We start from the raw sequence: 17,193 nt of genomic DNA on the forward strand, positions 1-17,193 counted from the left end.
CCATTGGAGAGGGGGGTGTCTAGGAGCGAATTAGCCACTTGAATATTCTTTGGAATACATCTACTGCAAGATTGAAGAGCATAGGAGAAAGAGGGTCTCCTTGACGGAGGCCCCTCTTGTGTGAGAACGGCTATGAGTATTCTCCATTGATGAACATCCTTGAAGTAGAAGAAGTCTACAATGACCAAATTCAAACAATCCAACGACTCGGGAAGCCTCTAGCAATCATAACTTGCTTGAGAAATGCCCACTCCACAGTATCAAAAGCTTTTTTAAAATCAATCTTCGCGAACACAGCCGGCTTACCACCACTTGCCACATGTTGAAGGAGCTCCCTTGTTGTGACAAAATTCTCGGAAATCTGCCTACCGTGAATAAATGCCGTTTGATTCACCGAAATAAGGTCGGGCAACACCAATCTCAATCTATTGGAGAGAACCTTAGAAATCAGTTTAGGAATTAAGTTGAGAACGCTAATTGGTCGATAATAATTTGTAGAAGAGGGGGAATCAGTTTTTGGAATCATGACAATCTTTGCTTCATTGAATGAAAGCAAATCAAGGTTATTATGAAAGAATCTATTGAAAATGGATAGGATCTGATTTTGAAGGTACGGCCAATAGATTTTGAGAAACTCATTTGGTAGGCCGTCCGGGCCCGACGCCTTTCCATTTGCTAATTGAGACACAGCTTAATGTATTTCTGTAAGGGTAAAAGGTAGTTGCAAGGCTTGTAAATCATGAGGATTGTAGAGGCTAGTTGCATGAAAAGGAATGACCTGTGATGATGTACCAAGCACTCCTTTCATTGCATTGGTAAAAATTTATCTTATTGCTACCACATCAGTGACTGTTTCTGCATTGTCTTGTATTGCAATCACCAAATTTGTTCTAAGCCTTGAAGAGGCTAGAGCATGAAAGTATCACGTGTTTCAATCCCCTTGAGCAAGTCACACACATCTTGACCTCTGCTTCCACTTAGCCTCTGATAGGGCCATGTTCCACGGCCCATATAGTTTCAATCTGGACTACAAACAAGGCTGGAATTATGACCTCGTTTTGCAGGGCCAACCCGGGATACAGTGCAGGGTCCATGATAAGTCAGCCCAATTACGGCAAAACAGCCTACGTATGGGGCTGTAAGGCCCAAAGTCGGTCCCGAGTCATTAACCGCTCATAACTGGCAACCACATCGGTTACCGACCTCGTTCACACGATTGAACGTGGTCATGATCGCATATCTTTGTAACCAACCCACGTTCTGCCTTATCCTAGCAGGGGGAAGGCGGTACGTGAGTCTACTATATAAGGCCCTTCCTTTCACAAGGAAAGGGTGAACCGAGGGCAGTACACTCTCACACTCTCACAAACTCTCACACACATTTACACACTCCGAGATATCAGACAGGAAAGAGTACGATATTTCCGGGGTTCATTCCCTTGTCTCCGAGGTCATCTACCTGCTTCCGAGACTTGGGGCCCGAGGTCATCCCTTGATCTCCTTGAGCTAATCCTCTCTCGGCCTGCTACCCCTAGCAGGACGAGCCCTGTTTAGCCCAACTATAGCATACGACCTGCCACCTCATATAGCCCGTATCAATCACCGTGGGGCCCCCTACCGCCGTACCGAAGAGCACGATGACGACAAACCCGCGCAAATCACTCACTGGCGTTGAGGATTTAACCAGGCTTTCCGGCCTCATTTCGAAGATGCCCAGTTCCAAGAGCGATGTTGCTTCCCCTTCGGGAGGCACTGACGAACCGGCAAATGACAAGGATCCAATCATCCCGCCCATAGGTCAGCCCGGGTCAGGAGTCGTCACTCCCCACTCGAACATGGGCAGGTTAACAGAAGATGGCACACAGGAAGAGATTAATGGAGAAGAATAACAAAGAAGATTCTGGTGAAGAAAAAGAAGGGATCTGTAAGCAAGATGAAGAAAAATTAAGAAGACGAAAATTGAACTAAGTTTAGAACTTTGAAATGTTTAAATGAACTATAGATGTAATATTGATCGATGTTTAAAAATTAACTATATATAACAACAAATCAAGAAGTACTAAATCTTAGTTTAGTCCAAGCAGTTTTCCAATAATTTTTGGGAGAACTGTCCATTTCTTTTTAAACTCCATTATTAGTCATTAATACTACAAACAATTTTTCGATTAAAAAGAAAGAATCAACTAAAAAATAGCTATTGAATACTTGAAATACTCCTCAAATGGTGCGCGTTTTTCTTAATTTTTCTCAATTTAAGTTTATTCAATTATGCTCCACTCTCTTATTCGTTGTTATCTTTCTAACTGTTTAACTGTTAGCAATTTATTTTCATTTTTAGTAAATTTTGCAAAATTTACTTCGTTTTGTTGTTTTGGTTGATCGCCTCCATTCTTTTTATATGAATATTGTTAAGAATTATGGTTTCAAGTGTAATACACCATCTACATTTATTTTGATGAAATTATAATTAATTAATAGTAGAGATGAAAACAGATCAAAAATTAACTAAGTTTGAAGGGTGCATGTAGTCAATATTTGTCTTCCTTTCTCATTTTATTATTGGAGGAAATTATGGATATAAGGGACTCTCAATACTTAACACTGACCCCTTTTTTATTGGTTAAGCCAAGGCCCAAATTTAAAATAAATGTAGGTTAGGTTATTGCACAAGATGTTCGGCATATACTTGCCACTTGATTTTAACCTGACAAATTAAATCTAATTTTGAACTTTATTACAAAAATGGTGGGGATACATGTCTTTCTTGAAATACGACTTAATTTGTTGTTATAAAAATAATGGTAATGTGAAAAAAATCACATGAACTTTTTATATGGTTTTTCTTCAATGTCTCATTATATGTAAAAAACAATACAACCTTTGTTTACTTATCATCGACACGACTTTCTATTTGTTTGTACAAAGTTTGTTAAGTATGAAATGCAAATTGCATGCTGTAACCACAATTATCATTCATCTTGCATGTTTTGGTACTTTATTCGGCTTAATTCAACACGAATCGCAAATAATTTGTAGACAAAAAAAACTTAAATGTCAAGTGCTATCAAATTATATTGTTTATTTAAACTAATTTAAAAAATAAGAAAATCCAACTAATGCTACGTTACGGAACTTTAACAATTAAATTCTGAATGTTTTAAAGGCAAGAATCGAAAATGGTGCTAACGAAATAGACATTTAAACCTTAAATAATGATTCTCTAAATAAGTAAATTAAGTGTGAATTGAAACCGCGTCGAAATTTCGAGAATTTGAGACTTTATAGGCTTAATGCGTCCGCACTGGTGGTGAGTGCGGGTGGCTGACCCGCACTGGCCTCTGTTTGCCTTTAATTGTTTTCTGAATTTCTCCTCAGTGCGTCCGCACTGGTGTGAGTGCGGCTGGGTGACCCGCACTGACTCCGATTTCTCCAATTCTGACTAAGTCCTGAGTGCGGGTAACCGACCCGCACTGAAATTGAGTGCGTCCGCATTACGCTCAGACTTTTCCCTTGTTCAGTGCCGTTTTCATGAAAATTTGACTAAGTACTGAGTGTGTCCGCACTGTACTGAGTGCGTCCGCACTGGAGTATGGTTTCTGTGTATTTTCAACTGCTGAAAATCCGTCTAAGTGCTGAGTGCGGGTGGCTGACCCGCACTGAATTGAGTGCGTCCGCACTCAGGGTATCTTTTCATAAAAGCCCAAAATTTCTTCTTTTCTCTCTCTTCCCCTCCGCCCCTTTCCCCATTTTTGGTGATTTTCACCCAAGAGAGAAGAAAAATCGCGAGAGAGTTCTCCGTCCCTCTCAAACCCCCGATTGTTGCGAGAAATCGAAGTTGGAACCGAGTAAGCGACCGTTTATTTGTCGATTCTTTCCCGATTTCACCTCGATTTCGAATTTTTTTTTATCTCTAGGGTTTCGTGCCAAAATCGAAATTGGGCATAATCGTGAACTGATTAGTTTGATCCAACCGATTAGACTTGTAATCGGTAGGGTTACCTCTTGATCTTGAATTTTTAGAACGTTTAACGGTTAATTTGAGGTTTTGACCAAATTAGGGTTTAACCAATCGGTAAATTGAATTGTTTCGAGAACCAAAGTAGTGAAACGGTGCATGAACTGTTACCTGATTGGAATTGTGTAGGGTTTAAAGGACCCAGAAGTAAATGGTGTGAATTTTAAAGGTTTTAAGTAAGAAATAAGGAATCGAACGAATTGGTACCAAAGGATAGGAGGTTAATTAAGGTGTAAGCCTATTATAACTCGAGTAAACATCCCAATCGTGAACCAATGCTAAACCAGTATACGTGTAAAATAGGTGTAGGCTCGGTCGAGCAAGAATTAGCGAGGCAATTCGAGACGCCCGATCCGTAACTAAGCGGTACGCTCGTCGTAACCAGGTGCGGGATTCTTGGACTTGTTTGATACTTTATTTTCAGGAATTAAACTGTGTATTCGTTTGTCATGTTGAATATCATTGATTGCATCATTGAATTGTGTAAAGCATTTGCATAACCTAATCAAATTAAACTCGAATTGATGTGACTTGAGTGATTTGCATGTTGGTATGGTTGTAGGTTGTGTCGATCTATTATGATCTGATTTGATTGAAAGTCACCACGAACTATGTATGTGAATGGATTTACGAAGTTAAGCACTTGGATCCAATGAATTTGCAAAGTCGGGCTGTATGCTGACTTTGATTCCCAGGATCCTAATGACCTTAGGTGAACGGCCCTCGATGTTTCCCAGTACCGGTTGGGAGAGGGAGGGTGATTATGATATGATGTGTGAATTGGAATCGTGGGTGACATGTGTAACGTCTGTGGCTCGGTGGCATTCTCCTACGTGTTAATGCATTTGGAAGGTCAATTGAATAATACGAATGTTGGAAATGATTCTAAAGAGAATTTTCTTTATATGATTTGAACCAGACCTTAATAAACTGTTAAGCCAAGCAATTGCAGATGGGTGTCAGATAAAGGGTCCAGCTTGGTGGGCCATCTGTAGGTGTCAGTAACCCTACAGATGTGGGTTTGATAAAGGGTCCAGCTCGAAAGAACATCTATAGTTGCTACAAGCCCCAATGAGTCGAGTTAAGCCAAATATATGTTGTGTTTGAAATTCATCTTGGAAATTCCGTAAACTGTGATTCACCTGATTAATTGTTGTCGAGCATTGGCATTCTGTTATTTATGAATATATATATCTGTTTGAATTGTTATTGTTTGGGTTTCATTTTTGAATATGGAGTCTGATTGCAAGTCCAATAATTCAAATGTGGCAAATTCGCACTGAGAATTTTATTCTCACCCCCACCCTTCGGGTTATATTACAGGTACTGGTGCGACTGATTCCGGAGAGGCACGCGAGTAGTAGGCCTTAGTAGCTTACCATTATATGACCCTAGATATGTTTTGTTGTATAGATTTAGGGTAGGCCTCATGGTTGGTATCCGGATGAGATACTTTTGTTGTATTATATTCTAACCAGACTGTGTACTCTGATTTGTGTATATATAAACTTGGTTTATATTATTTGGTTTTGTGTTTTTTTGAGTATGAATTGTTTATTGCCTTGTAAGCATACACGGCGTTGTATGCTTACGGCGGGGGACTGTTGCGACCCGTGGCCGCGGGGTGTGACAACTAATCCTTCATGAAAATATATAAAAGACAATTAGCTAGCTAGAAAAATATATTGTTTGGAAGTACTCTCGGTTGATTAAAGTTTAAAGAATAATTCTAATTAGCATGTCAAATTAAAAAATAATTAAGAGATGCTTGAAATTAAGATATAAAGATTAGGGTTGAAAGTTTAAAGAATAATTCTAACCTGAAAAGGACAAGCATACCACCAAACACCATACTGGACTTTTTGCACTAAGAGAAACATGATGAGAGGATTGGAAAAAAAGTTTAATCTTTATGTTTCGAAATTATGAACTTGATTAGAGAGTGATTAATATATTATTAATATCTATACTCTCTAATTTTTCATAAACACCACTAATAATTTTTTTCGGCCTAACTAGCTTTGTTTTATCCTCGAAAGAATAAAGGGGTGCCATTTTGAGTTCAATTTTTGCAACATTGAGTGTTGAGAGAAAATTTTCACTGCAAATATCTATTTTATCCTTCTATTCTATCTCTCATATGTAAGTAAAAAAAATAATAATAATAAAGGAGGTACTTCCAAGAGAGAAAAAATCTGTTCAAATCCTAGAAAAATAATAAAGGTACTACTGTGCATTTGTTCCATTAAAAAAATACAAATAATTTATTTTCATTACAAATGATATATGAAAATATAGCTGATTAGAGAAAGGTGCTCACAATTTCATTTAATATTTCACTACTGCTGATAAATTCCAGAATTATCTAAATTTTTTGGTAGGAGGATTTAATAACTCAACTAAAGTCACCATGCCAAGTTCTGCTAGTATAATTTGAATATAGTGACCGAAACTTTGATCATGCGCAACGTTTAGAACTCATTCCATACTTTATAAATGTTCTCATATCATATGATTGACAGATATAATGAGCTTCTTTGCTCAAAATAGCACCCCCTAAACTATTAAACTCATTGCATACTTGTACTTTTTCTGGAACAAATGAATGATAGTACCTTTTTTTGAATAAAAGGGACGAAGCTCAGTTCCATCCAAGCTTCTAAATAGCGTTTATAGCGGTGTAGCGGGGAGACAAAAAAAAAAGCTTTAGCGAATAGCGGAGCTATAGCGAAAGCTATTATAAATAGCGTTTTTTTATTTCAAAAATTATATTTTATATTTCTACTAATAGTAAAAAGAGTGATGCTTCTATGGACATAAGGGCTTATTTGTAAAATGAATATATTTTTATTTTCAAAGTTCAAACAGCCGATCCGAACCATTCATCTTGTTCTCCATATTAATATATCTTTGGAGACCAAATTTTACATTTTTCTGAATTTATTTACTATTTATTAAGATGGGTATAAAAAATATCAAATTCAGACCATTGAATTTTGTACCCATCTTAATAAATAGTAAAAAAAATCAGAAAAATGTAAAATTTGGTCTCCAAGCACATATTAATATGGAGAACAAGATGAACGGTTCGGATCAACTGTTTGAACTTTAAAAATAAAAATATGTTCATTTTACAAATAGGTCCTTATGTCCATAGAAGGCTTTGCCTAGTAAAAATGTCTCATCAAGAAAAAAAAAATCAAATTAATTAAGAAGTTCTCATATTATTCATATTAAACAAATACAAAGTTCAAATTGTCATTCAAAATATCCCTAATTCAAAAACTATCGATATATTTTATATTCAAAATATACCACTACCATATATTAATGCATGATACAAAATTTAATTGATATAGCGGTATAGCCCGCACATGTTCCATTGTATTGATATAGCTTAATAAAGTAAAAAAAAAAAACCAATCTAGATATTAAGGCCCATTAAAATTGCAAAATCATGTTTTTAGAAAAAAAAATTGCAAAATCATAACCCATGTAGCATAGCGGACCGCTATTGCCGCTATTGCCGCTACGCGCTACGCGCTATAGCGGACCGCTATTACCGCTATAGCGGTCGTAGCTTGATTAGCGCAGTTTTAGCCCGTAGCTTAGCTTTTTGGGTCCAAAACCGCTATAGCTAGCTATTTAGAAGCTTGGTTCCATCAGATGAAACAAAGTTAACATGTAAATGTTATATGAGAGATTAAATAGTATCCTCATCATCATAAAAAGCTAACAACTAAACCATCAGCATAGCCACAAAAGTATCTCCAAAAACTAGATCCCTAAACATCTCAAAAGTATTTCGTACTATAGCTATATATACACAAGGATAAGATGTTTTATGCTTTGTGCAAATGAATGATAGTACCTTCCTTTAATAAGCTTTTTTTTTTTTCAGAGATTTGAACATATTTTTTTATTTCTCTTGGGAGTATATATCTTCCTTTATTAACTTTTTGTATTTGATGAGACAGATAAGAAAGAAAAAGTTGAATTGTAAAACAGATATTAATTTATTTTGTCAGTGGTTATATATTGCAAAAATTGAGCTCAAAATAGCTCCCGAACAATTTGAAGGACTAATATTATATAGTTAGTTAATTTAAGTATAACAAAAATAGTTAAAAACATGTGGTGTGGTCCAGCCCGTTCTGCCTTTCTCTCACTTATTTAACCCATTTTTTTCTATCTTCTTGGTGGCTCCGCGCGATCTCTCCTCGTCTCTCACCTCCTTCCTTCATCCCCGCAGCTGCTCCCTCCTCTCCACCTTTTTACATGTTACTTCTTCCTTCTCTTTTTTTGATCAGGTTTGTACGCTTCTCTCATGATCGTATATATATTGTACTATTCTTATCCTCTCCATTCTTTTTTGCATGTCTTGCCTCGTCTCCTCACTTGGTCCCTTGACTCAGTCCATATTTGTAGAATTGAACCATGAGGTACCATCAGCATGTATCCCACCTTGGCTGACATCTCATACCATACCTCGATTGCTCTAAGGCATAGAAATAGGAGATGTAATACGGACTCAGAGGGGCAATTTCCACACATTTTATATTCCTGCACTGCATGACATCCTTTGTCACAATTTTCTGTTTTAGTAACAGATAGATGAAGATACGAACTATTGGTGGTATTCCTAGCTTCCAAGTGTACACATGTAGCGGCCTGATCATTCCCATCCCCATCATAACTTCATAAATAGACCTTGCCAAATATGCCCCTGTGTTACTCCATTTCCATTCCATCTTATCAGTTGCCTGACTAAATGAGAGATCACTTGGCACGTTAAGATTGCCATGTAAATTGGCTCTGATTGGATATGCATCACAGAGAGATAGTCTTGGGTTAACAGAAAGTTGCCAGTGGGGCACCATTCCATGAGTCAAGCCAATAAGATGTTGTCTTTCCATCTCCCACAATCCATACAACACTGCAATCAAAGATCAATCTCAATGCCAATAACTTTTTTCCAAATAAAGACCCCGAGACCGACCAAAAACTTGGACCTGCTGCATAAATACCTGTCCATTGAATCATTGTAATGGTAACTGTCCATCGAATTTTAGTGGCCAATTTTGGGATAGAACTCTAGTTGAGATTTGTGTGCCGGTATATATAGAAGTATCACATTGAATCTTTTGTCCATTGTTGCTCTTGTCTTAGACGCTTGAATTCTTGTTAATGTTTCAGATATTTTAGCTAATGTTTTCTTCTGTTATCAATGGCAACCAAGATAATTCAGAAAGAACTGTGAGATTTACAGAATGTTCTTGATTGAACGTGTTGAATCAAGTTGGCATTGGTAAAACAAATTCTTTCTCAACAAGCATCGATCTTGGTAACACTTTTGATGTCAAAGAGGAAGAAATTGAGAATTCATTTATGTATATCACAATAATCGATAATGGCTCTTGAGTATTGTTAGGACAAAAAAAGTAGTAGATATTCATTTATGTTCTAGTTTGATTTTTTTTTTTATTCTTTATAGTTTATGGCTGGTATGCAAGTTACTTTAGTGTGCATTTTTGCTGGTATATACTTTGGTAAATAGGGGTGTCAATGATACCCGTTTACCCTACTCGTATCGCATTCGATAAGACAGGTATGGGTAAGATTTTTTTTTCATTAACTTGGGTATGGATATGAGTAAAGATTTGTTTTTTTCATTAGATAAACGGGTATGAGTACGGGTAAATGATATTTCTTACTCGTTGGGTAATGAGTAAGTTGATCGCTCGTGTTTCTATATTGTCTTTTATGTAATGTTATTTGCATGTAGTTCACTTTTGATTTTGGAGCTATGATGCTTTGGCTGTTATACGCTAGTTTGGTTGGTTGTTATTTTGTATTTCTAATCTTTCTCTATTCTGGAGATTGAAAAGGCACAAACTATATTAGTTTCAATGGAAACTGGTGGGATTTCCCCACTTCTTCAAAAAAAAAAAAATATATATATATATATATATATATATAAAAAAATTACATCATGAGAAAATATATGTATGTTACTGTAAGAAGAATATTATGCTAAACATGTTATTTTTTTATTTGAATATTTTGTTATTTAGTTAACGAATTGAATTTGTTAAAAAAGTTATTTGTGATTTTTATTTGTTTTACTTCATAAAAATTATTTGTTAAAATTGATTATATATTTGCATTTTAATTTTATATATTACTAATTGTGATATGACATGATAAGTTTTTATAGTTTATTTGTAAACATAATAAAACTATTATATTTGTATTATTTGTTATTCGTCCACTACCGTTTTATTACCCACTATTTTTAACAGGTATGGATAGGATAGGGTAAAGCAAATTCTTAATGGGTATGGGTAGGGTATGTGTAAGGTCAATTCTTAGTGGATATAGATATGAAAATGGTTCCACCCTACCTGTATCGTACCCATTGACACCCCTATTGGTAAATGGAAATAAAAAAAATAGTGTAGACATGATGGCTAAGGCAAGTTGCCATTTTTAGTGAAACAAATTATATTACGGATAATCTTTTTATTTTATTTTCTTATTTGGGATATTTTGTTAAATCGTAACTATGATTGTGGTTGAGAAAGGTGGGAATCTGGATCACTGTTGTACCTGTAACACTTGGGATCTATAGCTTTTTGTTTTTTATTTTTTTTGATGAAAATAGCTTTTTATTTATTTAGTAACATATGTTCATTTAAATTCTTGCAATTTAAGAAGCTTTTGACTTCTGTGCTACTCATTAAAATTCGTGGTTTATGTATTGAACAGAGTCGTGCCAGGAAGGTGTTTGAATAAATGCTTTTGTGAATGTGAAAGATGATGAATACCAAGAGATGCTGTGGCGACAAGAATTATGATATCGATAAGATCAGTAGCTTGCCTGATGATGTTCTCACGCATATCCTTTCTTTTCTTAGTACAAGAAAGGCCATGCAAACATGCATCTTGTCCAAAAGATGGAAAAACACGTGGGCATCCGTGCCAATATTGGAATTTAACATTAAAGAGTTTGGGTTGCCTAAGATTATTGATGATGAAATGGCTGTAGAATCTGTGATCAAATTTGGATTACTTGTGAAAAGTGCGTTGGAGAAACGAGAGAGATCATGTGTCATTAAAAGATTTCAATTATGGTTGGATTCTGGGGTTCATTGGCCTCGCACTTACTGCGGTCGCACTTACTGGCCTCGCACTCAAGCTGTTGCCGATTGTATTTGTGATGGGATGAAGTTGAAGCCTCAAGAGTGCTCAGTCAAATTGGATTCATGTGCAAAATTGAATTTAAACACAAACCTGATTTTCACTTGTGCATCACTAATAGATCTACAACTGCAGTTTTATATAGAGGACAATCCTTTTGTAGTTATAAAACCCAACTCAGTAAATCTTCCTTGTCTCAAAACCCTTGACCTCACTGGTGATATTATAATGAGTGATGACTTTTACAAGAAGCTTTTATTGGGGTGTCCTGTGCTTGAAGAATTAGTACTATCATGTTATGGAGGGATCATTGAGATATGTTCCAACACTTTAAAGAAGTTGGTTATTGAAGGTTGTGATGAAGGAAGTAGTAGATTACAGATTTCCACGCCCAATCTCATATACTTCGAAATTTGTATCATGTATTTTAAGGAAATTCTTTTGCAAAAGATGCCATCGCTAGTTAATGCACTCATCTCTGTTCCTGGTTGGTTTGATCAGGATCAATATATTACTGGGGTCCCCAAGTTTATTGCCAACTTTTCAAATCTTGAAAGATTAAAGCTTCAATTTTATTTTCCTGACGAAAAGGTACACTCTCTTTGCAATATATTGAAAACAAAAATCTGCAATGCTTCTACTTTTGCATATACATTTTGTTGGCATGTTTTTAGGTACTTTGGAAATAAACAAAACTTTTCTTTGGTCCTTTTATTTGCAATGTATAGTGAAGCCTAGCACATACCCTAATTGTAATTTGGACTTTTCACATATCAAATTAACTTGTGTGACTTTATTTTATATAAGCTTGCAAGGGCTTTTCACATGCTACACCAAAGTTATAATAGCATCATTTTAAATATATTGGTTCTTGATGATGTCCACCAAAAATACACAATTTGTTTTCTACACTAATTCAGATAAAATTCGATATCTTCAGGGTACATGATTTTTGTTTGTAGTTCTTGGAGTAAACACATCCCATTTCTATAATAAGCACCCAAAGTTCTCATTTATAATTAGCTTTATGATTTTCTTTTTTTTTATTTTTCTTTTGAACATAGTTTTTTTTTTTTTACTTTGTGTAATAGGTAATGGAGAAGGAGTTCTCTAATTGTCCAGTCTTCAACAACTTAAAGCATCTAGAACTTGAAAGTTTGGGTTTCTATGTCTTTGATCTTGCAGTATTTTTTCTCCATCACTCACCTAAACTACAGAAGCTCACCTTAAAAAACATCCAAGTAATCTCTCTCTATCTCTCTGTTTCTCGGTATTACTGCAGGTTATATTTCCATGCCTCAATTGAGGAAGGCAGACAAAAGTACAAAACATAGTCAATGAATGAGGTAGTTTAAAAATCCTACTTTATCAAATAGAGAAAACGACAAGGTTCGAGTATTTAAAGAGTCAATAGATATATTACAAATGGTCTTTGATTAGGAAGTTAACAATATAGCAAAGGCCGTGTAAAGCTAGGTGTTGTTCATATTACCCCCCTAAAGTAAGCCCGTCTAGAAGGATCGATATATGATCAATGAAACATACGTAACTTGTTTTGTTACTATTGAAGGAATATTTATACGAGGAGACGGCTCCGGAGGGACCGGGAGATGCATTAGTCCAGCGGGAGTTTCTTAAGACTGTTCGAATTGTAGGATTTAAAAATGATAATGGATTTGTTGATCGGCTGATCAACAGATTGTTTGCCCATGTTAAGGTCATTGGTGAAATTATCCTTGCAAAATAAGCTGCATTACAAGCCCAATCCTTCTATCCACCAGTCCCACATAATGCATTACCACCTCAACAGTCCCTCTAAGTGCCACAACAATATCCCAACAATTTGGTCAGGTGGCTCCTTCATACAATCAAACAATTTATGGATACCAAGGGGATGTGGTTGATCTATGAACTGGGTTCAGTGCTGGTGCAAGGTATTGGCAAATGATGCCGGGCTAGTCAGGCTTGTTTTGTGAAAGAACAGCCAGTGAGTCAGGGGGGTTCCAATCAGAGAACAGTGCAACCAGCAGTGGCTAAGCCGCAAGGTGTATTTGAAGGCCAGACTGGTCTTAGATTTGGCGTAGTTATATTCAATTTTTGGTTGATGATTTAATTTCCTTCTTTGTGAACTTTTTACTTGGTTATGAAAATTCTCTATTTGGATAATGTTTCTTATGAGGCATTTGACGCTTATCTGGTGTTATCTAATTTTTTGTTTAATGTCAATTTTTGGATCAAGCATTAAATTTTACTAGTGTGAATCCCGACGTACAGTTGTCCATTCTTCTTTTCAACTTTTCATTTTGGGAGAAGTATTACCAAATTTTGATTAAGTTTTTGTTAAACTTCTATAATATTTTCATCAGTTGTTTTCAGTTTTTTTTTTTTTTTTTTCGTTTCTTGTTTGGTTACATTTATATTCTCCATTATGCAATTTCTGGTAAAATTGCTGGGTAAAACAGAATATCCATTATGCAATTTCTGGTAAAATTGCTGGGTAAAACAGAATATCCATTATGCAATATCTATGCATGTTTCTAAATAGTGTGCTTCAACCAGTGAGAAGCAAATTCTATATATATATAGAAGCAAGTCATGAAAAAAAAAAAAAACTTAATATTAAAAAAAAATGCTTAGCTAAAGTCTTTTCTCTCAAGATGATTGAAATGTGTATAGACTATATAAAGAAGTCATGGGGTCCGTGAGAAACAAAGGACGAAATAATTATATATACATGTAATCCTTGTTTTATTAACAGTAATATGAATATGTTTTTCCTCTAGAAGGTTCAATTTCGTAAAAGAAAACTCCAATAAAAGAAATGCAAACAGAGAACTACTCCAGTAAAAAAAAATTACATAAACTGACGCTTTTCTATGCAAAAGAAATACAAACAGAGAAGTCCAGTAAAAAAATATTAAATTTCAAAGTCTCATATGGTCAGAACTCAGAAGTACGTACAATCATTCAGACATAACAAACTAAAAATCATAAAAAATAAAATAAAATAAACCCCACTAATTATTTAAAGTGCACAAATTTCCTAATATCCAAGTAATTAAAAGTTTAAAATCTTACAAAACCCAACCATACCAAGCAAAGGAAGCAAATCTGCTCCGAAAAGGAGGACCCTCATATTCTCCAATCCGAGCCGTTTAAAATTGATCAGACGGCTTCAATTACATTTTTCTTTTATATCAATATAATCTATTAAAACGAATTAGATTTAATTGAAGCCGTTTGATCAATTTTGAACAGCTCGGATTGGAGAATAGGAGGGTCCTCCTTTTCTCAAGAAAAGGAGCAAAATTCATTCCCCAAGCAAAGATCACCACCATGATGACAGGTAGTCCCACAAAAACACCATAACCAACTTTGTACCTAAAAGCGGCATTAGATTGGTGTCGACTCGACAGGTCGCGACTCAGGTGCAAGAGAGAAGCTGGGCTCCTTATGGGCTCATGCCACGACCAGCACAATCATCTTTCGGCCAGTGGAACAGTGCCCTGACTCGCCTCTTAATTATGCAGCAGTAAAACAACCCTAGCTAGTCAGTCGAACTCAGAAGGTTCAGTTTCCATTAGTGAACCTGATGATCAGATTGGATGCATCACAACTCCTAAAATACTCATGGCTGACACCAGAAAAAATTGGGCGCTATATGAGAATAAAAACAACACTAAAAGTTTTAAAAAATGATTAATTAGGCTATTGTACAAATATTTATTATCACTACAATAAAATATTTAAGACGTGGTAAAAAAAAGATGACTAATGCAGTGTGTAAGTGAACAGAAAATATCTATGAGGAATATTGCACTCTTATCTTTTACAGTGGTTTAACAATACTTTTTTGAAATTTCTAAGGTTACTCTATTACAGACAGTATTTCGAACACTCATGATGTTTTAAAAAAAAATTTGAGAGTAAGGTGGCAAGTTGCCATCTTACGATTTTCATTGATAAGGAAAATTATACAACTCAAATGGATATAAAGTTTGAAACTTAATTACAATTAATTACATTATCTCAAACAAACCTCAAATTTCATCTATCAACTAGTCTATCATTGTATCAATTATTCTCGTCATCTAACTGTGGTTAATCCATTGCCTAATATCGCCTCTCGTTTCTCTCGTGAGTATTTCCTGAGTTTTCGATCTCAGGCTAAAGATTCTATTATTCCTCTCGCGCCATAGAGCTCATAGCCCTGCCGACCAAACAATATCCCAGGTCCTCCTCCCGACCTCATCCAATTGCCGAGCTATGGCTATCCATAATTGCACATGTGACCTGGCATTTATCGGTCGCCGATCATTGTAGGATGTCAGAAGCATACACCAGTATATAGCTGTATAGGCACATTCCCAGAAAAGGTGCACATATGTTTCCGTTACCGTGTCTCCACACAATACACAATCTCCAGGCACTTGACATCCTCTGCGTAAGAGTACCCCCCTAGTCAATAGTTTGTTATGTAATAGAACCCATAGAAAAACCTTCACTTTAGGCGGTGCCCTGATCTTCCATAATCTCTTTTGGTAGCCGCAGATCATCCCCGTGTTGTGTAGCATCCTATAGGTGGAAGCTGTTGTGAACCTACCACTTGCTTCCCATCTCCACATGAGTTGTAGGGAATTTGGATCCTGCTTGGTTGAGACCCTATAGAATGGTAATAGTTGCTGAAGATCTTTGAGGAAGAAAGAAAACCGATATTGCAATAGTTCCTCAGATAAATCTTGAATACCATATAGGTCCATCAAAGTGGCGGCCCAATTACCCTGTCTATCCGAGTGGCATATCCAGATCCATTTCGTCAGAAGAGCATCATTTTGAGTTTTTAAATCCATAATCGCCAAACCTCCATTCTCCTTGAGCGCACAAGTTTTTTTCCAATTAACTAAACAATTGATCAGTTTACACATCTGGTGACCCTTCCATAGAAAGTTTCGTCTCACCCTATCAATAGCCTGAAATACCCATTTTGGTATTTTCAGAGCCTGCATATAGTGAAGCGGAACTGCTGATAAGACCGATTTAATGAGTATCAGCCTCCCTCCATAGGACAGAAGAGTCGATTTCCAGCTCGCAACTCTAGCCTCGACCGCCACAATTAGTGGAAGGAAGTCACTTCTCTTGGGTTTTCTATCCGAAAGCGGAAGTCCCAGATATTTAATCGGCAGTTCCGTTGCGGGGCATCCTAGAATTCTCTCAATTACCTTCCTGAGGTCGCCTTGGATAGCTATCGGAACAAAGGCGCTTTTCATTCTATTGATCTTCAATCCCGTAATCTTCTCGTAAATTGCCAGTATGAGAGCAATTATTTTAAGAGTTTTCGGGTGTGCCTCGGCTATGATAATTGTATCATCTGCATACTGTATGAGTTTTGGTGGGATATGAATGGGTTGATGCATCAAACTTAGTGAGTTTTTTATCAGCCAATTTAAGAAATCCGCGATAATTATGAACAACATCAGTGAGAGAGGATCCCCCTGTCTCAAGCCTCTTGAGTGAGTGAAGTATTATGTTAAGTTTTCATTGACGCATATCGTTGATGATGAAGTTCTTAGAATCAATGATGTTTTAAAATTATATTTGCAGTTTTAAAACGTATTCAGCTTGTAATGTATTTTTTTCAGAGAAAAGGTATCATCCCCGACTTACAGTCCCCGAAAAATCCCCGTTAACCTTTTTCATGCGGTTTTAACTGTCTTTTCAACCGCTTTTAACGGTCCAAGATAAAACTTTCCCGATCTACTCTTTCCTGTTCTGGTTTCTCATATCCTCCCAATCGATCTTTCCCGTTCTCTTCTCTTCTCTCCTCCCAATCTCTTTTCAGATCTCTTTGCTCCTGGTGTCACCTCTGGACGTCCACTCAGCCACAGCCAAGCGGATCGATTTCATCTGTTGCTACCACCGCCGCCGCCGCATCGTTGCCGTCGGTAAAGACGAACCTGTAGGAAAATCGCCGAAAAGTT

At 36.3% G+C, this 17,193-nt stretch overlaps 1 protein-coding gene across 1 annotated transcript; it reads left to right on the top strand.

Annotated features, from left to right (window-relative positions):
- The first annotated feature begins 10,831 nt into the window (after window positions 1–10,831).
- LOC144559059 (F-box protein At1g60400-like) lies at window positions 10,832–11,904 on the top strand. Its single transcript, XM_078308025.1, has 2 exons — window positions 10,832–11,806; window positions 11,890–11,904. The coding sequence occupies exons 1-2, from the start codon at window positions 10,832–10,834 to the stop codon at window positions 11,902–11,904; spliced, it is 990 nt and encodes a 329-aa protein (XP_078164151.1).
- The last annotated feature ends 5,289 nt before the right edge of the window (window positions 11,905–17,193 follow it).

This window comes from Carex rostrata, chromosome 1 (assembly GCF_964058835.1).
Source record: "Carex rostrata chromosome 1, lpCarRost1.2, whole genome shotgun sequence".
NCBI lineage: Eukaryota > Viridiplantae > Streptophyta > Magnoliopsida > Poales > Cyperaceae > Carex > Carex rostrata.

Coding starts and splice junctions, on each gene's coding strand:
- LOC144559059 (XM_078308025.1), top strand. CDS start 10,832: ATGATGAATACCAAGAGATGCTGTGGCGACAAGAATTATGATATCGAT.